This window comes from Cupressus sempervirens, chromosome 5 (genome assembly GCF_028749045.1).
Source record: "Cupressus sempervirens isolate cs-2001-9-10 chromosome 5, ASM2874904v1, whole genome shotgun sequence".
Classification (NCBI taxonomy): Eukaryota; Viridiplantae; Streptophyta; class Pinopsida; order Cupressales; family Cupressaceae; genus Cupressus; species Cupressus sempervirens.
In genome coordinates this window covers 479,792,900-479,818,937 of record NC_143122.1, presented here as the reverse complement: position 1 = coordinate 479,818,937, position 26,038 = coordinate 479,792,900, and the positions used below count along the sequence as shown (strand labels likewise).

General features: G+C 35.1%; 1 protein-coding gene and 1 long non-coding RNA gene across 2 annotated transcripts; both read right to left on the bottom strand.

The window, feature by feature from the left end:
* Nucleotides 1-1,116: 1,116 nt before the first annotated feature.
* Nucleotides 1,117-23,144, bottom strand: LOC149556834 (sm-like protein LSM2). The gene is made up of 3 exons (XM_089831396.1): nt 22,937-23,144; nt 22,700-22,858; nt 1,117-1,614 (listed from the first exon to the last, which is right to left on the bottom strand). Exons 1-3 carry the CDS (start codon nt 23,021-23,023, stop codon nt 1,495-1,497), a joined length of 366 nt encoding a protein of 121 aa, XP_089687522.1. The 5' UTR covers nt 23,024-23,144; the 3' UTR covers nt 1,117-1,494.
* LOC149556835 (uncharacterized) lies at nt 2,121-8,244 on the bottom strand. The gene is made up of 2 exons (XR_016364793.1): nt 3,925-8,244; nt 2,121-3,814 (listed from the first exon to the last, which is right to left on the bottom strand). It is a non-coding gene; the product is annotated as an uncharacterized LOC149556835 (long non-coding RNA).
* Nucleotides 23,145-26,038: the final 2,894 nt, after the last annotated feature.

Here is a 26,038-nt window from a genome sequence, read left to right as displayed (position 1 = left end):
AATAGTTATTAAAGTCGTTAAATTTTAATCTAATTTTTTTATTAAAAAAGCATTTTCTCCGTTACCTTTTCCAATCACAACCAATAGAATTTTAAATAATTGATAATTTTTAGAATATAAAAATGTCAAAATGTTGAAACTATATAGTGAAGTTACTTTATTGAAAAATACATTATTATGATTGGTCAACTATAATACAATAATATTGTTTAAATGCACTAAATGATTTCATAAGTACCCTGCCTTTGGCAGGAACTAACAAGAAATTAAATAAGTTGCTGGATTCCAAATTATATCCAAACTACAGAGTAACTGCATTATCCATTGCTTGCACACATCTAAAAGCATCGTTTGAAACTACTGAGTTCCTCTTATGAGTTACTAACACAGTTGATGTAAATTCCATGGTCACTGGCAGCGTATGAGAGAACAAAAGCATAAATTTTCCTGTTGTTTGTTATAACTATCAATAAAATAGGACATTTATCATTAATTCTTGAAACCCAACGATGCATGAAATATCATACCGACAAATCCAACCATACATTTTCTTTAAAAGACAAAGTGCATTTATCATTAATTGTCACAACTCAGTGAGGAAACAATATTTATCATTTTTTCTGTAATACTCCCAAATCCAGCCATATTTATCATTTTTAATGTATACTGTGATCTAGTAGTTATACCATGAATTCTCTTGCAACTCACATTCCATGACCATATGATAGCAATTTTTGTAAATTGGGTGCAATATTTTCTTGTATAGCTCTACAACAGGTTTTGTGATTCCATTAACTAAAGATAACAAAAGGTAAATCGAGAAGATATTTAACTTAAAAAGTTTTAATTGCCTAAGAGTAACAGGAAACATTGCCAGCCAAAGTTCCAGGGATGAACTAGCCCTAGGGTTGGATTTGTTGTTACAAGCGCCTCTTATGTTGTGGGTTTTTTAAATGTAACATGGGGATTTGAATTTCAATCATTCTCTTTGCAAATAAAACACTTCACCATACACCACAAGCCCTCGGGCATAATTGGCTCACTATCATTCATACTTAGAATTTTGAATTATACTTCTAATGAGTAGTTGAAACTTAAATATTTGTGAGCAAGTGGTAATACAAGAGTCTGTTCCCTGAGATTCAATTAAGAGTAGTTGTTATAAAAAATGATGCTTGATAATAAATAAACAAGCAACCCAAGGATTTCTACTGCCTGCTGATTCAGCAGTTTTCTTAGCTCCACCTAGAACCATAGCAAAACAAACTATAAACAGCTGAATATTTGGGAAAGTTAAGTTTCAATACTATACATCAAACATATGTAAGAAATTACAGGAAGACATCTTCAAAATCAAACCTTCCTGCAAAGCATTAATCTTCAGTATTTCTAGTGAAGACCTTAGAGAAACCGCATGAACAATTTGTGAACATGTCCTGTTTTTAATTTAAGTACCAAAATGGTCATGATTAAAAAAAACTGAAGCAATCAACATCAACCTCCACGTGCTTCCCTCCTTGTTGCATCATGCAAAATGTCAACATCCACGCCATCAGGTGGCAGTTGAACATATCTGACCACTGACCCCCTGATAAAACAGTTTCTCACTGAGAGCTGCAAAATCCAAAATGAAGATCAAATTCAACTTATTCACTCATGTAATTCAGCATTACGAGTTTGAATAAATTTATTAGCTTCCATAAAGTTATGTAAAAAAGATGTGACAGCCTATGCTCCATGGAGTTTTGGGGATGGGGATGTTTTAAGGGATGGAGACATGTTTCCAGTACAAGCACCATTCAGGGCCAGAATTTTAGGGGACGACAGGGGATTGCTATTAAACGAACAGGGGAGTTTTTATATGGAGACAGAAAGATTTCAAATATGCATATCATAACATTGATAAACCATTCATCATAGACATTTTAGGAGCTCAATACATAGAAAATTAGCAAAATTCAAATACTTCATCACGAAAACATCGTGTACATATGGCAAAAATGCTCAAAGGCTCCAAGTTTCAAATATGAAGTGAAATAAAATGTAAAAATGTAAACAACAGACATCCTATTATAGGTCTATAACTGAAATATTAAACAGTGAACATTAACATAGAAGTCACTCCACAATCAGCTGTCCATAATAATATTAAAATGTAAATAATATGACTAAACTACAAAACAGTAAACAGAGAAGTTTGCAATAATAAATCTCTCCATGATCAGGAGATGGTATGTCTAAGAGTTTATATCAAGTAAATTTGATGTCATAACCTCCTCTTACAACTATTGTTCACTCCTTGACCAGCTGCTCCTCTTTCTGCTCTTCTCCTTTATGAATGTGAAAATGAATTTCGTTTTCTTTTTTGGGGTAATTTTATGCTTGGATTCAGTTTTGCTATTGTTAAATGCAGTTAAGGTGTCCTTGGTTAACACTCCTCGGGACAGCTAAGAGACTTTAGCCATCCCAGGGACTTCTACCTGTACCCCTCTACCCTGCTGCTCACAAAATGGCATCTCCAGAACATCCCCTTTCTTCAGAAAAAACAAACAAAATTTGGGGATGGGAAATTCCTGTTCCCATATAGTCCCCAGGACGAATATGGGGGAAATTGGCAGGCGACACATCCCGTGGAGCATAGGTGATGACAAAACGCTGTCATACCATCAACAGCTGTTCAAAAGACCAAATTGAAACAATAAAATTTCTGAAAAAAAAGGCAGTTAAAAAATTCATAAAAGGTGGTTGGAAATCAAAGATTGATGCCAACTTGTTCACACCTAAATATCAACAATCTAAAAAAATATGAATCATATCGTTTGACTTTGGAAATGGACTATAATTAATACTCATGCAGGATGGCACACAACAAAATTCTAATTAAGTAATATGACACTATAAACATACAAGCTACAGCTACCTGTAATTAGATGTCCAACAAAATGTACATGATAGTCCAGAACATGGACCTGGATTAAAAATCCATTGCTGTCATTTTCAATTAAAGAAGAGGACTACATAATGCCCAGCATTCTGAATCTCTGACTGTTAGTATTCTACAAACCATTTAAGTTGTTACAATATTACTGAGACTTCATTTTCTATTTGTTAAACTGAAACTAAATACAGACCTAACATTTTGATATGATTTAAATTAATTTGACATGTCAAAAGCATTTACCTTAATCAAGACAGACAGTCGTGAAACATCATTTATCAAAGCACGTATTTTTTTCTAACAGTTACTCTGTGCCTCTCCAAACTCACTCAACCTAGCTCAAAAATTAAAGCTTTGATAAGATATATCAGTTCTGAAAATTGTTTGTCAATAAAGCCACATCATCAACATCTCCCACAGATATGAATGCTTGTGATCAAATTAATTGTTATGTTACTTGAAAATTTTGATATTCACTCAATCAGAATCTACATAATACAATATTCATGGTCCTATAAAAAAGCTCTAGCTAAATATCTTTGGCCTTAAATAGAATCAATAAATTTACATTATAAATGTGTTTACCGTCAAAGTTATTTTTAACAGCTTTGAAAATAAAAGAAGACTAAAGCTCAGCTCTCATCACATTACCTTTTAAGGGCTTGAAAACTAAAATAAGACTAATGTTCAGCTCTCATCACATTACTTTAAGGGCTTCAAAAATAAAATAAAACTGATTTCTGCTCCTTGCTCACCTGACCTTCAGATGCAAGTTACCATCAAAATAGATAAGGAAATCACCATCCCTCAACAAGTATCATGAAACATTATGAGAACTGATACTTCCCCAGTCCACGTAACAAATAGAGAATACCTCTGGTAACAAACAGTAAAGTGTTTTTTAAATCAACATGTCAAAACACATTTCCTGATCCATCCTCAAGATAATGAATGAGAATGGTCATGGTAAAAAAACTCTAAGATACCTGGTTTGGGCCCCTAGCCCTCCAGGCCAGGTGAAGATCAAATTGGCCTGTGGTCTTGGTCCAGTCCAGCAGTGGGTCAGCCAGGGTCTGACTGGATGGATCCTGATTCGAACCAGGCATGCCACCATTCAGACCCAGACAGACCCGGGTGAACTTGGCCAGTCACCAATTGAGCAAAGGTGGGCCTGCAGTCAAATTCAACACGCAACTCAGAATTTTTTTTACACATTTAATTGATTTTTCACATCTAATATCCTGAAAAGTGGATTATAAAGAACTTGTGATGGCTTTATCTTTTAACTTTCATTTGATGTGCAAATAAATTATTTCCTCTTGAGGTGGAGCAAATAAGTGGTTGAGCAAGAGTTTGGTTATGCAAGGAGTTGGAAGATTGATTTGTGTGTTAGTTTTGTAGGATCCCAGCAAGCGTATTGGCACTGCCTATTCAAGGTATATATTTTTCATATGCAACATCCTCCCATATTTATATTGAGCATAGGTTATTGAATAGACATGTCTATTCAATAATCAAATAATTAATTTATATAAACTTAATTATTGTTATATATATATATATATATAATAAGTTTATATCTCACATAGAATTATATCTCATATATAATGACATGTATATCCATAGAGTTATCCCACAGAAGCTACCAAACATTAACACTCCCTCTTAGCAAGGGAGGATAAACACAAGACAAATATTACACCATTGGTAATATTAAGGATATCTCAGAAGTTTTCCACCATTTAATATAGCATACAATATCAAGAGTATTGATCTACAGAATATCAACTATGATATTCATCAATTTCTCGAACTAGGGTACGATATCACATTTGATATCAAGAGTTTTGATCTCCTAGAATATCGACATCTGATATTCATCAAGTACTCAAAAACAAGGTTTGATATCACATTTGATATCAAGAGTATTGGCCTCCTAGAATATTAATGATATTCACCACTTATTGAAAACGTTTAGATATCACATTTGATATCAAGAGTATTGGCCTCCCAGAATATCAACGATATTCACCACTTACTCAAAACGTTTAGATATCACATTTGATATCAAGAGTATTGGCCTCCCAGAATATCAATAATATTCACCAAGTAATCTAAGAGTAATGGCCTCCCAGAATGTTGAGATACAAGACACTCACCATTTACTCAATTTATTTTATCTCATAATACAAGTTTATTGTAAGATCATCACCTTACAACAACTTCTCCAAATACAAGTGATGATCATTTGAAAGTCATCACTTCCTCATGATGTACACATGGGAAAGGCCCATACATAGTCATAGTCCTTTTGACTGTGACAACTTATTGAACTTTAGAGAAATCATCTCAACATAGTTTACTCCCTCTCAATCAATAAGATAAAGTTCACTGAAGGTTAACTAAATAACTTCTGCAGTCTCTTCTCGCTCTCTTTCCAAGGTTGCCTCTAATAACATGTCGGGCTCCCTCTGAACCACAATATCCCTCTTCTTGCAATAACATTCTCAAAGGAAAAGATCAAGGCAAATAGCTCTTATAATAATACAATTACTTTGAATAATTATTCTCAATTATTTTATTTTATTATAAGAACATTAGATATTTGATTTATTTCACAATATATCAATTATTTTGAAAATACCTTTCACATATATATAACACTAATACTTTTACATACCATAATTTAATATATTATATACAACATAATGTTTTGAATATTCAAATCATTTCCTTTGAAATAACATTAAACATTATAAGGAATGTATATATTTACATAACACATTCTTTTCATAAGGTGAAAACAAAATTAAAAATAATAACAATTCCATACCTCAATACCTATCTTAAGTCATAGAAATGGATGTTCATTTCATTTTGATGAGCATGAGGAGAAGCTTACATCGTAATATAAGAAATCCTTTCATTCGCGTTTCCAGTCACTTCACTACTGTCACCACATTTTCCATCAACATGATGCCCCGTGCTATCCTAATTTTCCATTCGATGACATCTCACGTCAGTGTGAATGTGATCATGTTGCTGAATCACAAGCACTGAGGCCATGATGTAGATTGTCAATGATGCCAACAGATCCCCAAATGGACCCAATTCAGCACACTCTGCTCTTTGATCTGCCAAATCTGCTACTAGAGGTGAAGGAAACTGCCCTCTGCCCACCGGAATTAGATTGTTTTCGTTGCTCTTCCCAATTGATAGGACAGATTCCACCATGTTACTGATCTTCTGCTCAGTATACGTAATCGAGCCCTTTACATCATCGTCAGCATAAGTTACGGTGTTCTTGCTTAATCGCTGCTTATCTCAATCAGGCCGCCAATGTTATTGAAAACAATAATTGCTCTGAAAGTAGAGCGCATGACTTCTAAATACATGGAGTCTCTGTTTGTATATTTTATAATGAACCCTTCAATTCCATTCATATGTCATTTCTTCATACTACCGCCATCCGTGTAAATTTCTGACTATTAACACTGCATCATACAACATTGATATCCATTCAAACATTGACCTGGTGGGTTTGAAATAACCTCATACACCTCATTTTATGTAATTGCTGATGCAAATGTTGCTCAATGATTTATGATGACACTGCTGTAAACAATGCTGCAGATTAGTTTTGAATGTTTTGAAATCTCACAAGCCCTGGAAAAGTAACACTGCTCTAATACCATGTTAGTTTTCTAAGATCGCGGCAAGTGTAATGGCACTGCCTGTTTAAGGTATATATTTTCCATATGCAACATCCTCCCATATTTATATTGAGCATAGGTTATTGAATAGCATAGTTTATTGAATAGACATGTCTATTCAATAATCAAATAATTAATTTATATAAATTTAATTTTATATAATATATATATATATACTTCTCACATATAATAAGTTTATATCTCACATAGAATTATATCTCATATATAATGACATGCATATCCATAGAGTTATCCAACAGAAGCTACCAAACATTAACATTGTGAATCTTCATCAAGTGTTTGTGCCTCATTTCTACACCTTTGCAAGCTTCCAATGGGTGGAACAGGTAAGTTTTTTTTCATTTGATTTTTTTTTCTTTTCTAGTATTTAATTTTTTCATTTCCTCTCGAGGTGGAGCAAATAAGTGGTTGAGCAAGAGTTTGGTTATGCAAGGAGTTGGAAGATTGATTTGTGAATCCTCATCACGTGTTTGTGCCTCATTTCTACACCTTTGCAAGCTTCCAATGGGTGGAATAGGTAAGTTTTTTTTTTATTTGATTTTTTTTTCTTTTCAAGTATTTAATTTTTTTATTTCTCTTGCATTATCCATAAGTTCTACTGGTTATTTTTTCCATTCTATAGTTTTTATATTGAATATGTATAAAATGTCTTGCCATAGGAACTACAATGGCATTTACCTCCCTCCGTGGGCAGTATTGAACAAAGAATAGATCCAAATTCTGATTCTCCTTTGTGGAAATATGTTGATATTGTAAGGCCCCTTCTAAATGTCATGGTTGTGATGTAGAAAGAAATAGTTCATATTATTAGGTGCTAGGCCATTTGTGAGGATTTTCTGGGAAGAGGAATCATGAATGACTAGAAGAAAAAAGATGCGCCCAGACCAAATGAAATAGTATTAACATATATTGCAACTAAGTCACAAGATTCGGCAAATATCAAGCTTGATATTCGGATATTGCCGAATTTGAAACTTGTCTTAAAAATTCGTTCAAATCCGCCATTCATTCGACTGCCAAAAACGCACTTCGTCAAGTAAATTTAGAAATTGCCGGCAGAGTTTGTAGGGTATTGTCGAGCAAAAACGTCTATAAAATCCGATGCGAATAAGAAGAAAATCCAATGCAAATGAGGAGTTTGTTGAGGCTGCGTTTTCTGAAACGTTTGTCCAACGGCATTTTTTGTTGAAGCGGCATTTAACTCCTCTCCTGCATCCTGCCTTCATCGTTGTTTTCCCTCTCCTAGCCTGGGTGAACGTCTAAACCCCTCTCGTGCCCGCCTAGGTGAACGTCTGAACCCTTGTCGTGGCCGCCTAACGTCCTGCGATATATTTATTTTCCGCAATTTCAATAGTAACAACTTTGTAATAATATGATTCAGTTTTTCGCAATTTCAATAGTTGTTATTTGTAATAATATGATCCAGTTTTATTTGTAGATTTATAACTTTGTAATAATATGTATAAGTTTTTATTTTCAATAGGTATTAAGTTTATATTTAGTTTTTTTTTTTAATATAGTTTTTAGATATAAAATTTGTATATAGTTTTTTATTAATATAATTTGTATAAAAAATTTATTTCATTTTATATAGTTTTTTATTAATATAATTTGTATAAAAAAATTATTTCATTTTATATAGTTTATAAAAAATTTAATCTTTTTATAATTCTTTGTAATCTATTTTGTAATAGTTAATTCAATATTTGATTTATTTTTTAAAATTGACTTAAAATAGTGATATATCAATTTGTAATTAACATAATTTGGAAAACTTTTAAAATATTAGAGTTTAGAGTCGATTAGATATATATTAATATGTTTACTTTATTTTGCTTTCTAAGTTTATAATTTTTATTATTATTTAATAAATAAATAGATATATTATATTATGTTTAGTAAATGTATATTTCAATTTTTAAATAATATAATTATTAGTTTAAATAATATAATTATTAGTGTAAAAAGTTGAACTTTAATATGTTTAATTCTAAATTAACATTTTTAAATCATTTATTGAATTATTTTGTTTTAAAGTTTGAAATAATAATATATTATTTTGTTTTTTATTTTATAGATTGTAATATGGCTCCCCACAAATCAACTTCGGAGGCGTGGAAACATGTGACTCAAAACGGTCCTAATAAAGCTCAGTGTAACTTGTGTCCGAAAGTTATTACTGGAAGTTTAACAAGGGTCATGGATCACTTGCTTGGTATTACAGCAAGTAAAGGTGGGGTTGTTACTGCATGTCCAAGTGTGACCCAAGAGCTTAGGGCGATTTTAGAGAAAGAGCATTCGTCTTCTATTGCTCAAAAGATGAAGAAGGCACAAAAGAAACAAAGAATTGAAGACGTCTCTAGATTCACATCAACTATACCATCATCTTCATGTCTGCCTCAGGTTGTAAAGGCAACAAAAGAGAGCGGAACTCTGAATAGCTTTTGGAAACCATGTGAGAAACAAGTAGTTGATGATTTACTAGCTGATTTATTCTATACTAGTGCAATTCCTTTCAATGTAGCTAGAAATCCACTTTATCGTGTTGTATTTCAAAAGGCTGGAGAGTTTGGCAAAGGGTACATACCTCCTTCTTCTGAGGCTTTGAGAACAACTCTCTTAGAGAGGTCAAAAGATAGAGTGACTGATAAATTAGATGTGGTCAAAGCCTCTTGGAAGGCAACAAGGTGCACTATATTGAGTGATGGATGGTCGGATATCTGTCAAAGACCATTGATTAATGTTTTAATGTCTTGTCCTGAAGGTGTTGTATTCTTGAAGGTTATTGACACTATGAATCATAAAAAAATTCTGAATATATATTTCAGATATTAGAGGAAGCAATTCTTGAAGTAGGGGTTGCAAATGTGGTTCAAGTGGTTACTGATAGTGCAGCAAATTGTGTGGGAGCTGGCAAGCTGATTGTAGAGAAGTACCCAAAAATTTATTGGAGTCCATGTGCAGCTCATTGTTTGGATTTGTTGCTTCATGATTTGGCAAAATTCCCTTGGATACATGAAGTAATTCATAGAGGAAGAGAAGTTGTGAATTTCATACGAAATCATCGTCTCACATTGAGCCTTTACAGGCAACATGCATCTAGAGAGTTGTTGAGGCCTTGTGATACAAGATTTGCTTCATTTAATATCACTTTGAGAAGAGTGGTTGAAGAGAAAGCGGCTCTAAGCTCTGTAATTTGTTCCAATGAGTGGGAAAATTCAACTCTCTCAAAAAGTGGTAAGGGGAAGATGATAGAGCAAATTGTTTTAAATAGTAGCTTTTGGGAAAGTGGGGCAAAGGTTTTAAATATATGTAGTCCAATTGTTGACGTGCTCCACATGGTTGATGGTGACACTCCTTGCCTTGGAGTGCTTTATGAAAGCATGGACCGTTGCAAGGAAGCTATTCAGAGAGCACTAAATAATGTGGAAGCAGAGTACATAGAGATATGGGAGACTGTTGATTCAAGATGGAAAATGATGCACACTCCTTTACATGCAGCAGCTTGCTATTTGGAGCCTAAACTGTTTCACATTGATAGACAAGGTGATGCTGAAATTATGGCAGGGTTTTATGAAGCCATTAGTAGATTTGAACCAGATCCAACAATTGCATCTCTAATTAGAGAACAATGTTGGAAATACAGAAAAGCGGAAGGGATGTTTGGAATAGCAGCAACCAAATATGATATGACACGAGATGAGGTACCTAGTTATAGATGGTGGATGAGCTATGGGGCAGAAACTCCTGAACTTCAGCGATTTGCCATTCGAATTTTGAGTCAAGGAGCAAGTTCATCAGCTTGTGAGAGAAATTGGAGTTGCTTTGACCACATCCATTCCAAAAAGAGGAACAAGTTGTTGTCTGGAAAGTTGGGAGATCTTGTCTATGTTCGCAGCAATTTAAAATTGCTTATGAACAAATCAACAAATGAGTCATCTTCACAACAACAGACTTTGGAAGACATAGCAGAACCAAACGCAGATGAGCCTGACTTTTTTGAGGAAGAATTGGGTAGTGATACTGATGATAATACTACACCATCTGAGCCAAGTGCTCTTGATGACTTCGAGCTTTCTTGAAGCTATGAAGTCTTGACTTTTGATTGAAAATATCTTTGCTATTGTGATTTCACATGTTTCTTATGTTTTGTACTTAATAAATGCCTCATCAGGCTTATGAAGTTGTGAGATCTATTTAGCAATTTTTACTATTTTGATAATTGATAAGATATATTACATACATCTAGAAAATAATTAAAATTGTATAAGGCGAATTTAATTCGAAATTTTTTCCGAATTTTTACTCTTTCCCGAACTTCATTCGAATTTTATAGTTGCCGAACTCGAATTCGAATTCGAACCTTGTGACTTAGTATTGCAAAGCATGAAACAGCAGAAGTGAGAGAAGCCCACAGACAAAAAACAAGCACTAGCACTAAAAAAATCAATGGACATGCAACCCCCCTCTATGAATATTGTAATAGAAGACCACATCTTTATACTACTATTGGCTGAGCCTGAAACTAAAACTTGAGCATCCACTACGTGCAAAAGAAAGGGACCGTTGAAAATTGCATTTCAAAATGAGAGTGGAAATTGTCAACATTAATGTAGCAAGATGGTTATATGCAAATGAGTTGCCTTTAAGTGTTGCTTGCCTCCCATATTGGAAGAAGATGTTGAAAACTGTCAATAAAGCTTCAAGAGTGTATAAGGGCCCTAGTTATGAGAAAGTATGAACCACCTTGTTGGATAGAGAGGTCAAGGGGGTTGAAGATGCATTGAAGCTTGTAAGGGATTCATGGATTGAGACAGGGATTGGCAGTTGTTTCAGATGGGTGGAAAGATGCAAGAAATCGTCCCTTGATCAATGTCAGTGGTGTCCCTTAAGGGGCATTGTTTAGAAATCCGTGGATTGTGAGAGGCATGTAAAAAATGGGCCATTGATCGGATGATATTCTCATCTCTATCATTGAACAAGAGGTACCTAGAAGCATTGTAAATGTGATTTCAGTGTACGGAACAAGCATAGAACCCGAAATGATTAAGGTACTTGGATGGCCCACCCCTCAAAGCATTACAAAAATAAGGAATTCCCATGGTTTTGTGAACTCTTATAAAAGAATCATACAATATTGCAGCAGAATAAGCACTACATTGACTGATTGCATCAAATGGAAGTTATTTTCTTAGACTCAAGCGGCTTAAATAAGCTTCAATGGTTTAAAAATAAGGTGACAAAAGCCCCAATACTTGCCTTACCAGACTTCATGAAGATCTTTACCATCAAGTGTGATGCTTCAGCATTGGCCATTGTGTAGTGTCTCTCCCATTTGGTTTCTGTAAGTCATCCTGCTAGATGCAACCTTGATGATCTGGTTTCTGAGTGGTCATGATTGGGACCCGTGAGTGGTCTTCACCCTTGGGGTGATTTGATTTTCATTGTTGTATCAGCTGGATTGACTATGCCTATGCTTGATTTATGAGATTATGATGCTTTAGATGGGTTCATTGAGGTTTATGCCAATGGTTTCTTGGATTGATAAGGTGTCACAATGTTGTTCTATGATTAGCCAGAGATGTGTGCAGTGATTGCACTGTGTAATATTGTCCTACTACACTTGACTAGGTTCCTGCAGCAATGTTTACTCATGTGTTTGACCATGTTGACTTTTTTTTTTAATGGACATTTGATGGATCTTATTGGATTATAGTTGATGTGCTTGTGCTACAAATATTTGTACTTTTATTATAGTGCAAATAAATGATTTAAATAGATTATTTTAATGAAATTAATTAAATGATTATTTAGGTAATTTCACGCATTGTTACTTCAGCTATATTATTTTTGTGCATCTACACTTGATCGAGTTGTTTAGTGTGTAGGACTTATATCCCCAGCAGTGGCACATGGAGTTAGTGATTTCACTATTCGAACTGAGCCAATGTTGTCCCTGTATGGACGATGTATCTGTGTTAATTATAATAATAAACCCTCTGGTTAATTAGTTAATCCGGATTTATTATGCATTTGTGACTAGACATTAGTGAAGTGTCTATGCATTTAGAAGCCCGCAATGGTTGCAAAAGTTATTATAATATTGTGATTTAACAGTTTAATGGGAATTTTATATTTGATTTAATTTATTTTAATTTTTCAGCTAATTTGTCGTAGTTGAATTCCAAGCAATTAGAATTGCTAGATTTATTTGGGTTAAGAGAACCAATTAAATTATTTAATTTAAATAATCTAATTTATATTTCACTTTGTAAAAAATGCTTATATTGGCTAAATGTAAGTTTATTCACACTTCTCAAATTTTAATTCAAGATTTTTGAAGCAATTCCTCCAAAACCCCTCGTGAGCTTTTATCATTTTGTTCGTTGTGAGAGATTGGCTCGACGGAATGATACGAGAGTGGCCTTGTTGGATCCGTTGTGGGAAGATCTTCATTTGTTGATCGTTTCGTCGGATTCAACACCTCATTTATTTTATTGTGGCTTTTCCGTTTTGCTCACTTGGCTGCGAGGTAGGGCTTTCGAATTTAATTGTTTTGGCTCCATTTTAGTTCCTCTTTTGGATAGTAAATTGATTCAAGGTTGAGTACTAGTCTTCCCCTCCATTTTGGTATGCTAGTTCTGCCAGTTGGGCAAGTACGAACGTTTAAGCATTTTTGTGGGTTTTAATTTGAAGTTTTATGTCATTATGTTGGTCGCTTTTGCATACAAGCTTGGAACTTGATTTTTATTTGATTTTTGGTAGTTTGGCAACCATTTGGATAATGGGTTTTAATTTCATTGATTTTTGAATTATTTTTGAATTGCCTCGTTTTGCATGTCACACAATTTTCTCAAGTATTTCTTGGCAATTGATTTGGTTGTGGATCTGAAATGTTGTTAGGTTTCTAATCCGACCATAGTTTTACTTTCCCATCATTGGGATTTGTGTAGAATCCATACTCCCAAATTTAGGCCAGTTGAGTGAGTTCATGATGCTTGGTGTTTTAGTATTGGGATTCATATCGAATTTGTACTCTTGGATATAGGTTGGTTAAGTGAGCTTTTGTACTTGTATAATTTGTTGCATTTCGCATATCCAACCCTTGCATTTGTATTATGTGATTATATTCATGAAGTTGGTTGTGCCCACACACAAGCACACATGTGCGTATGATGGGATGTTGCAAGACCCAAACTCCCGAATATAAGCTGGTTGAGAGATTGTTCATTTGGGGTTTGGATTGGGAACTTGCATTGCCTTTGGGCACTCATTGTGTGATGCGCATGGATGTGTAGGATAGACCACCTGGAGTGGCTTCTCTCGTGTACCCCGACCCGGAAGTGGCTGACAAGGTAACGCAAAGAGGTTTTAAACAAGTGAAAACCAATTTAACTAAAGGGAAAATAAACTTAATGTAAGATAAGATAATGGAACACCTGACCTCTTGCGGGAATTGATCGAAGGCACAGTGTTTGGCCTCCTGAGGGAGTTGATTGAAGGCAAACTATCCCAATGGCAAGTAATAACACTCCACTTGAGTCCCTACATAGTTATCCTATAGTGGGTTTGACCAGTGACCTAATGTACTGCATTGTCTTCATGATCATATAGATGTTGATATCATGCTCTTGATTGGCATGTTAGCCATAGGTGATTGTCTTATGTGATTGTGGTTTGGTCACTATCTCCATAAGCATGGCGAGGTGGGCCTGCGGGTAACATGTGGTTGGGAGGCGTAGCTACCTATACCACTGTTGGGGACCGGTGTATAGATATGGTCCACTTCCAATTTGAGGCCGGTGTTGGATATTCACTTGCTACTTCGATGTATCAGGAGTATGTTCTCTTGTGATTTATGTTTTACTTTGAATGCATTTGATATCATGTTTAGATAATGTTTAGTATGTTACTTGATGCATTCCTTTATCACGATGTTGTATCACATTGCTTAGTTGAGACTTCTTATCATTGCTTTGGATTAGCGATGCTATTGGTAAATTAGCATGTTAGATGTTTCTTATTTCATGTGATGTTAATGGACGGTTATTCGTAAGAAAGATTTCATGAGCCCACTCCAACAATATCATTGGCAAATTGAGATTTGTGCTCGGGGATATGGTTAGGATCCTTGAGATCTCATGATCCCATTATGGTAGGGAGGAAACGAGCGCGGTTGTTTTCATTCAGTTGCTTCTTTGCTTATGCTTTCCTCTTCACTACAATGTTATTTATGCACTTTTCATTTATTAATGAGGTTGATCTGATGGTTGTAAAGATTGAGATGTGTATCTTTATCCTTATTTAAATTCTTAGATTTACTTTAATGCTATCAAGTGATCATGCTCTCAATTTATGTGGATCCAGTACTCCCAGTATGGAGATTTCATATTTTCACACGTACCTTCTTGCATTCTTTTCTTGCTATCAATCTTTTATCACCTAGGAAGAGCATTCTTTCGCGTGACTAAGCAAAGTCTTGCACAAATATGTATATAGTCGCATGGAAGAGCTAAGTCCCGCGCAGACCTGATTGGGTATCTCGCTTGGTTTGTGGCAGATTCTCGCACAGTAGCTAATCTTGACTCACCCGAGCACTCAAGCTGTTTTATCACATGGCAAATAGTCAGTGTTTCACACACTTTGAGAAGATGTAAGTTATAGTTTTGGATACCCTTCTGGGTCTTGCATCTTCCTGGGTCAGAACAGTTCAGCTACAGGGTGTATAAAATATCTCATTTAAGTATAAGTTGGACTTATACTTAAGATATATATATTTTGTATATGCAACAATTCATTTGAGATAGGTTCCAACCCTCTAACAGTTAAGATAAAGATTCTCAAAAATCTCAAGGCTTCAGGATTTTAGACTTGGTCAGATTTAAGGGCTTCAAGATTTCAGACTTAGCCAGATTTCAAGACTCGCATTTGTCTTTCAGCATGGTGTCCAATAGATGAATGGACGTAACCTTGAGTCCTCATCTCGCGCATGACCATTTGCGGGTCTTTGCTTCTATTCTTGATTATGTTATGGTTAGTTGGAAATGGACTTGTGTGTTTAACCATGTTAGGAACTTTTACTTTGTGCTTCAAAAGAACATCTTGCTTTAGATTGAGAGTTCAGTATTTCCCTCTTGGGATCCGTGGATGCTATCTGGATCTCCTTTAGGTATAGCCAAATTTCAGGACTTGGCATTTGTCTTTCGGTGTGGTGTCCAGTAGATGAGTGGATGTAAACTTCAGCCCTCATCTCGTACATGACCGTTTGAGGATCTTTGCTTCTATTCTTGATTATGTTATGGTTAGTTGGAAATGGACTTATATGTTTAACCATGCAAGTGATGAAGGTACGCTCTGATACCACTAATGAAGGTACGCTCTGATACCACTGATGAAGGGCCACACCACCCTACCAACTCACAACCAAGAATGCAACAATATGGAGACAACGAGATGACAAAACAGTTTTATTACACTTGAAAATCCAATAGTAATTACAATAACATTTTTGCAAAATCTCTCAAGATCCAACCCAAACCCAAGCTAGTCCAGATCCACACTCTGGTAGAAACCTCCAAGATCTCAACTTGTGCTCACAAGCCACCAAGCAACCTCCTTGTTTCTAAACCATAGCCACTAGCTCTTCTCCAACCTTATCCAAGATCCAAGTGTAAACTGCCTCACATTCGGCGCTCTGTCCACAAACTCAGGAAAACTCACTCTTCACTTCCTCCTTCTCTTTCACACCTTGAAAGTTTCCAAGCTTTCCAAGCTTCACCTTCCACAACTTTCACCTTTCCAAGCTTTCCTTCCAAAGCTTTCACCTTTCCAAGCTACTCCTTGAGCTTCTACTTCCCAAGCTTCTACTCCTCGAGCTTCTCCTTCTCGAGCTTCCACTTCTCAAGCTTCTCCTTAAGCTTCTCCTTTTTATTTATTTTTAAATTATTTCTCCTCTAATTTTCGTCACTTTCTCTCAAGATGCTCTGCAATACATAACTCACCTCCAACAACCGGATCATCCATGACCAAGTGCTCTGCAACATTCAAGTCACCACCAACATCAACTAGATCATCCATGACCAAATGCTCTACAGTCTCCATGTCAGACTCAACCAACTGATCATGAAAACCAACCTCTGTCCCAACATCAACAACATTAGGAATATCTTCAGCAACAACCTCTAGTTGCTCTGCAGGTTCTGCATCAGACTCCACAAACTGATCAGCAAAACCAACCTCTTCCACCTTGACCTTCTTAGCTTGATCAGCCAATCTAGCATCCAACCGAGCAAACATCTTAGAAAAATTCTTCTCCACTATATCATGGATTTTTGCAATCATCTTAGGGTCCAATCCTCTTGGAGCCATCTCCCAAGATCTTCGTAAACCCTCTGTAACAAATCCTTCCCACGCTCCTTGTGACAACCAAATTGTTTGCAAGTCAGATCGCAACCTGCCACCTCGCACGAACAATCAAGAACCACATCACAAGTCTAGGACAAGAACCACATCACAAGTCTAGGACAAAGGATTTGCAATCCACCAACTCTGATAAACTTTGCCCAACCATTCCTGGTACAAACTGCCTCACACTTTGGCGATCTGCTTGTACACTCAGGAACTCTTGCTCTGATAAACTTTACCCAACCAAGGTCCTGGTACAAACTGCCTCACACTTCGACGATCTGCTTGTACACTCAGGATCTCCTGCTCTGATACCATTGATGAAGGTACGCTCTGATACCACTAATGAAGGTACGCTCTGATACCACTGATGAAGGGCCACACCACCCTACCAACTCACAACCAAGAATGCAACAATATGGAGACAACGAGATGACAAAACAATTTTATTACACTTGAAAATCCAATAGTAATTACAATAACATTTTTGCAAGATCTCTCAAGATCCAACCCAAACCCAAGCTAGTCCAGATCCACACTCTGGTAGAAACCTCCAAGATCTCAACTTGTGCTCACAAGCCACCAAGCAACCTCCTTGTTTCTAAACCATAGCCACTAGCTCTTCTTCAACCTTATCCAAGATCCAAGTGTAAACTGCCTCACATTCGGCGCTCTGTCCACAGACTCAAGAAAACTCACTCTTCACTTCCTCCTTCTCTTTCACACCTTGAAAGTTTCCAAGCTTTCCAAGCTTCACCTTCCACAACTTTCACCTTTCCAAGCTTTCCTTCCAAAGCTTTCACCTTTCCAAGCTACTCCTTGAGCTTCTACTTCCCAAGCTTCTACTCCTCGAGCTTCTCCTTTTTATTTTTTTTTAAATTATTTCTCCTCTAATTTTCATCACTTTCTCTCTCCTCCAGATTTTTTTTTTTTTTTTTTTTTCAATAATTTTCCCATGCAAGATGCTCCTACATCAGCAAGGAACTTTTACTTTACACTTAAAAAGAACATCTTGTTTTGGATTGATAGTTCAGTATTCCCCTCTTGGGATCCGTGGATGCTATCCGGATTTCCTTTGGGTATTCTCATGATTAGAGTGTCTCTGGTTTTTAAGTTGTGATTTAGTGCTTCAGGATCTTTGGAAGTGTCTGTAAGACTTCCGCTGGTGTAGGTGGATATGTGAGTTTAGGCATGTTCCCTATTTTATTATCTTGAGGGAGGCACCAGCTGCAACTCGCTGATGAGAAAGATGAAAAGAGTGCTGATTTGCATCAAAGAGAGTGTGTATGAGGGTGTGTATGAGGGTGAGCAAGTCATAATGCATTTGCATCAAGAAAGGTTTCCTTAAAGCACTTCCAGCAAAATAAACCCCACAAAAGTGAACCCTCACAAAATTGTTGAGAATACCTATCTATCCCCTAATTCCTTTAATTTCAAGCCCTGGCACATAGAATATAAACATGCACAATTGAGATTATTAATAAAAATTCCTGAATTTTAATTTATTCATATAATAATTGTATACTAAAAATGTGGCACACTTCTATAAACCATTCTATCCTAGGTATCTAATGGAAATGGAGCCTTGAGTGCAAGAATCCAAATGATATGATAGTGGCTCTCAAATGAACATAAGATAGGCACCATAGAATGAGCTATTCAAATAAAGATGCAACGCAAAGTAAACTAAGACGAGATGCAAGAGATGCAAGATAAAGAAAGCTAAGCTAAATGATAATGCAAAATCTCACCTTGTGCTCAAGAAATCAAATGACAAAGTAACAATACCACCTTAGCACAAATCAAGATGATTTACCATGGATGAAAGATGCAAGATGAGATCTCCCAAGATGCCAAAGTCACCAAAATGCAAGATACCAAGATGCAAGAAGATTCCAGGAAGCAAAGTGACAGCATAACAATAGAATGAGAGTCTAAGATTATGATCTAAGATGAGAGAACGAGGAGAGTACCTACTTTTAAAGAGATTTGGATGATTAGAGATTAAGAAGCAAAATAAGGGTGCAAAATGATTCCCATTTTGACTTTGTGTTGAAGATTCTCAAGAGGCAAACTCAATGGTTGTGTTTAAGCTGCAAAAGATGTGTGGAAGAGATTAAGACGCAAAAGAGATTCCTCTCACCTTGGAAAGTGTAAATTCAATGTGTAGACAAAAAGCCTTTTTCTTTTATTTTTTAATTAGAAATTCTTTCAATATGCACACATAGAATAAACCGGATAGGGGATTTTATTTAACTAAAAGGGAGCATGTTCTTCTAATTAAATAAAGACTTATAAGGTGGTCAAACCATAAGCTAAAATCAGATAAATGATAAATTGATAATTTGATCAAGGATTATTAATTAAAGAATTATGCAAAAATGATTAAGCATAAGATGTAGTGTAGTATAGAGATTTAAAATGCTGAAATGGGGGTTTATAGTTTACTACACCATTTTTCAGTGACTACAATAATTACAATCAAAATTAAATTCATTACATTGCTTTGGATGCTCAAAAATCTTCCCAAACTTATATCAGGTATTAGTATTGTCAATTTTCTTCAAGTCTACATCAGTCTAATGCCTTTTGCAAATAATTCATTAATCTGCCTAAGTCGATGGCTTACAATGTTCATCCACAAACATGACAAGAAAAATGAAAGGGTTTCATCCTTTAATTTTTTTCGTGAGGGGTTCCATCCTCAAGTTAAATGAACCATAGTCCAATGCTCCAAAGGAGAAATAATCAGATAATAAAAGATGGATTCTTTATATGATTCTTCACTCTTCTTGTTTGGAGTGTCTTATACATCTTTGTTAACTTCCTTGTTTGGTCTGTCTTATTACAATGTTCATCCACAAACATGACAAGAAAAATAAAAGGGTTTCATCCTGTAATTTTTTTCGTGAGGGGTTTCATCCTCAAGTTAAATGAACCATAGTCCAATGCTTCAAAGGAGAAATAATCAGATAATAAAAGATGGATTCTTTATATGATTCTTCACTCTTCTTGTTTGTTGTGTCTTATACATCTTTGTTAACTTCCTTGTTTGGTGTGTCTTATACATCTTTGTTAACTTGAAGGTTGTGATTCTTCACATGTTTCATATCATTTGATTCCTTCACTTCACTGAATCCTTTTACAGATACCAGGATGCCAAATCAATCTTGGAAATATTATGAGTCTCTCTAATGATACAATATATTCTGTTAATTGTATGTTTGTTTCTAAGTCATGTTGAACAATGTAATATCCTTGCCACAATTTGGCATATCAGATTAAATGAGATATTTTAATCAATTTTTGTCTCCAATCAATTGTAATGATGTCTCAGTTTTGGATTGTTGGTTCAACTTAAAATAAGGACATGAACGTGGTGACCTTTCAGCTTCTTTGAAAGTTTATAAATAAGCTCAACTTGAATTCAATAGACAGAGTTAGTCAAGATGTGATGTACATCTTGTCTGTTGAGCTTGCCAATTTGCATCAGCTCTCATAAATAGAGTCCACTGGCATACATCTCCTTCATGAATTTGCCTAACTTGTTTGGACTCAGGCATACATCTTTACCACAAGTTTGCCCAACTTAAATGGATTTAGGGACATACATCTTTACCACAAGCTTGCCCAACTTAAATGGATTTAGGGGCACACATCTCTCTCACGAGTTTGCTCATATTTTATCATTTTTCATAGTCCGAGGAGAAAAAGAAGATCTCGTGCTGTTTTCTCTTTTGTTATACAATACAAAACCTTGCTGGGTATTATCACCCAAATTCACAAAATAATTCAGATCAAAGGCGAATGGGAACAAGCATTTGATCTGAAATCAGGAAATAGGCTAATAAAGAGCAGAATCTGATTCAATATAAGCACCCTGAAATTAGCAATTTTACGTGTGGAAAACAAATGATCCAGTGAAATGCACAATAAGAAATCTGCACATCAAGAAAGAGATTTAATCTGGATAATAAGCCGGTTAAAAATTGCAATTATAAAACAATAATAATCTGATTTATAAGGCAACAAGATACAGCAAACAATAATAAGCTGTGGATACTTACAGATAACATCAAAGCAACATTGATTAATAACAAAATGGCATTAAGAAATGTACTTATTTAAGTTAATGAGGTAGGATATACACCTATGTGCTAGTGAAGAAAGCAAAAAGTATTTTCCAGAAAACGCAACTGAAAGCTAAAAACCTTAATTTGACATCCATAATCTACACATTCCCACTGTGTGACAAATGTCAGCTTTGGAATAGGATATTGAGCTCAATAGAATTCATATGCAATTGAAAGTGGATTCACATCAATACCAATGTGAACCATGATGAGGATTGTATGCAAATTTTCAAAGCATTCAAAAGGGGCACAAAGTGTTTGGCGCACGTGGTTAGTTTGTAGCTAGAGAGTTATCTAGCAATAAGATGTTTATGCTCATCCTGCTCTTTGTTGTACTTTCGTACCAAAGCTAGCATATGTTTTTGTACCAGCTATAATTTTGGGCCAATAAAGCCAGTAGGTTGGGGACCCTACACTAAAACACATTAAGTATTTATAGAACATACAAGTGTCTGACCTTGGTATTAATTTATGTCACTTTGCAATCTAAGAAGTTGCGGCTATCATATGAATTTGTATTAGGGTTTTCTTTTCTGCAATCCAAAACTAGAGGCAACGCAAACATTATTGTGGTAGAGCTAAAGAGTAGAATTAGGGTTTCTACTCTGTATCTGAAAATCAGAGATAACACAAAAAAGAAAATCATCAAACAAGCGCCTATTGAAGATAACCAATAAGAAAGATCCTTAGTGTTTCTCAGACAAAAAAATAATCATTTGGATCATTTAATGATAATGCTTCTAAAGATGATTGTGATCTTCTTTTTCAGCAACAACATTTTGGATTCCACTCTGTGATCCATCAACTATGATGGATTGGATCATGTCTAATCAACATAGGGTATTTGAGTACAACCAACTATTATAGCTGAAACAAAAGTAGACATCTGCCACTAACAGCAACAAATGCAATCCCTAACACAGAAGCAAAGAAATTCAAGGCACTTCGGGACTAACGTGAAATGAAAAAGCCTTGGTAGGAAATTTTTCTCGTGGATAACAAACACAATGCTTGCAATGAATTTAAGATGGTATAAAAGGTCGCTCTTTATCAAGATGATAATAAGTAGAAGGTATCTGTCACTACACTTCTACCTGTTTAAAATAGAAAGCCAAAATACATTAACCTCTGCAAAAATCGACAACCCATCCCAGGTTGGCCGCTAGAGCTATCGTGCTCGATTCCTAGACAGATGTTCTGACAACATTACCATTAAAGATATATGCTAAAGGTAGAGTTAGCATATTTGCAATGGGTCATTTTTTTAAAAACGAAGTGCAAATGTAGAAAAAAAAAATCTTGCCACAAAGTTAACATTTTCATCTAAACTAAACAGGCATGTTGTGTTCTAAGGTAAAGAACAAACACCGTCAAGTGCACTTTGAAGCGGGAAAAGCTTAACCATTACCTCTGACCTTGGAGACTCAGGCACGAGTAGAAGGGTTACATACCCATTTCCAGGAGTTGAAATTAAAAGGGACGAAGCATACCATATGAGGATATTTGTGCTGGTCAACGACTCGTGTGTTCTCCAGTCGAATGTTTAGATATTGATCGACTGAATGCAGAACTCCCCTAATTGCCAAATCATTCTTCAACTCCACAGTTACCTCTTTTCCAACCAATTCCTTGAAATATGAGAAGAACAGCTGCAATTTTCAACAGTGCCCAATGAATAGGGTTTTAACCAAATAGTAAGGAAAACTGGTTGTAAAAAAGAAACAAACCATTTTCAGTAGATTTGCAGTAGGCCAACGAAAATCGGAACCACTCCGTTTGTATTCAAACTCCAAAGCTGTAAAAATACATTGCATTAGCGTGCTACCCCAATCTTGCCACGACCAGCAGCTACTTGGGCTTTTCTTGAATTACTCTGTGTAACTGGTGGAATTGTTTGTGAAATTTTTCTTTTCAATGATTACCTATTTGTAAATTAAAGCTGCCGTGGAGTAAAGCACATATATATAAAGAACTTTTAATTATTTGTTATTTGTCATGTTATTTTTATTTTATATTTCTAAATGTTTTTATATAGTTATTAATTTTTTTTCCTCTATATATGTAATTACAAAATAATTTGAGTTAATTCTATTTATGTTTGAAAATCTAATAAAATAAAATTTATTTTAATTTATTTATAATTTTTAATATTAAAAAATTAATGAGAGGGAAAAAATTCTATGAGGTAAAAAATATATAAAATTTAATAACGAGAAATAATAAATTTAATATTTTTTAAATAGAAGTATATTTATTTGACATGTAAAGAAGGTGTTTTATGAAGATAATTATAATAATATTATAATATTAACAAGTGCCACATGGCATGAATTTGTCTTATAGGTTTTATAGTAATTATAAATGAAAATTTAAATTAAAAAATCTGAAATGTTATTATAATATTATATTTTTGAAAAAAAATAATGTAGTTATCCATTAAATAAATATTGGTTCAATTTTTATTTTTATTTAAATCTATAAGAGAAATATTGTATTAATAAAAAGGAATAGAATGTAATAGTGTGAATCTATCAACAAAAATTCTCATCTTTTACTTAACTTGAATTAGAATCTATATGTCAAAGTATAAATGTAATTTTCTTTTATTTTTTATAATTATCTAAACATATTTTTTTCATATGAAAGATTGAGAGTTCAAAGAGTTAATAGAGCAATACAAGGGAGGCTATGCCTCAACCCACCAACCACCAGAAATAGCTAGAAAACTACTAAGTCGTCAAAATTTTAATAAGTACAAACTTTAAAAAAAGAGAAAGAGCATTTAATAGAATGCATGATAAAAAAATTACAAAAAGAACAAGGGAGGAGTCCCCTAATGAAGAACATCATCAAGATTCTCAATCCAAATGGTCCAGCCTAGCGAGCACTCCATCCAAACCACCTTCTTTTGCTCCATGCTCTAGGTAAACATCTCAAGTGTATCAAAGTTGGAACTTTTGTTATCTCTGATGTTTTGAATCAACTTCTCAAGCGCCCCATTGAACGCAGTCTGGTTATCCACAATACTAGCCCATTCAAAACCATCCTTCATCTCATAAATGAACATAGAGGCATGTCCATATCTAATAAACCTCAGCGACTTCTCCCATTCCAAATTCATCATGCAACAAACCTGTGAAGCAATTTTGAAATGAGTGAGTTTTCTAAGAAAACCAATAAGAGACCTACTGGTGCCTTGAAACTTAGCCTCATTTCTTAATTTCCAAATAAACCAAAGGATGAAAGATGACAGAATTTACCAAAACAAGTTAGCATCCTTTCTAAGCCTATGAATATAACTAGTAATAATATCAAGAGTATGAACATGTTTAGTAATAGAAATTCCAAACATCAGCCAAATTTCTCTAGTAAATCTACAATCAAAGAAAATGTGCCTCATAGTCTCAGGCATTCTACAAATAGGGCAGATATCAAGGGCGGCCTGGTGATTCCTAATAGGCAACCTATCAAGCAAGAACTGCCACTTAAAGCATTTAGTTTTAGGTGGGATGGGAGATTTCCACAATTATCGAAGATTCTTTGGCAGTTAGTCAAGCTGGTCTTAACATACCAGATGGAGTTAATATATTCTATCTCAGAGGTATCATGGTTAAGGAACTTATAGATGTCTTTAGCTTTGATTTTGGTAAGGAAGGAACCATCTTTCCATCTAAAGGTGAGGTAGCGATGAGAATCAACATCAATGTTTCTAGGAAAAGTAAGGGGAGCTCAGGCAGTCTTAATCAAGTTGTAAGTTCTTATGTGAGAATTTGGGAGACCAAACTCCCAAGAGAGAGTCTCCCAACTAATAAACCTATAATGCTTTAGGATGTCCATGATACAATTAATGCCTCACTAGACCAGAACTTGGTGGAGCAACCTATAGTTAGGGAAAGAGGCTTATTAATATGAAAAATATTCCACCAAATAGACTGTTCCCCATGCATGATGTGGTTATAATCAAAATTAGAATTGTCTATGAAACCACGCACATGTTCCCAAGCCTTCCAAATGGACCTAAAGACCCAAGTGCCTTGTACAGTTAGAGGGAACCAACCAACAACCAGGTCATAGAATGGGAGGGCTTTCTAGGATTTGGTGTAATGCCCCACCTGGAGATCCTGGGAACAAGGATAAATAAAAGCTACGATTTTTTTTTAAAACAAGTATGGATGCACACGTTGATCAACATATAAGGATCAGTAAGATTGCAATGGAAGACTTAGCCACAATCCTAACAACCAACAAATCTCCAAATGCCACTATCAAGCTGGCATGCTCGACCAAAAAATGAAATCCAAAGACAACAACAAAACTTAAAATCTTAGATCTATCGAAGCTTGGAAATACAAGTATCCCCCAAAGGGTATTAGAATCGCCAAAAAGCATTCTTAAGAAAATAGCGGAGATACCCCATTTTTTTGTGTGAGAGAATCCCAACCGATAGTTTTCCGTGAGAAAGTACCCTTCCACGTGAGAAAGTACAACAAGCCACATGAAGGTTTGCCTTTTGCGCAAAGAAACACTTGGTCCAGCAACCAAAATACACTACACTAGTGCCAAGGTTCACATGAAGAAATACCAAGAGCCATGCGAAGAAATGTAATAAGCGACCAGAGGAAGTGCTAAGTCTCATGTAGTAGACTATATAATCTCTTATAGGAGAGAGTACAATCTTGCATGAGGATTTACAATAGCAAGCAAGGTAACCACTAGAAGAGAAGATATGGAAAAAAAATCCTCCACGTTGAGGAGTGCAAGATCCACAAATTGAGGATTAGACACTAGAACACAATAATTGCAAGATGAAAACTACATCTAACCAACTG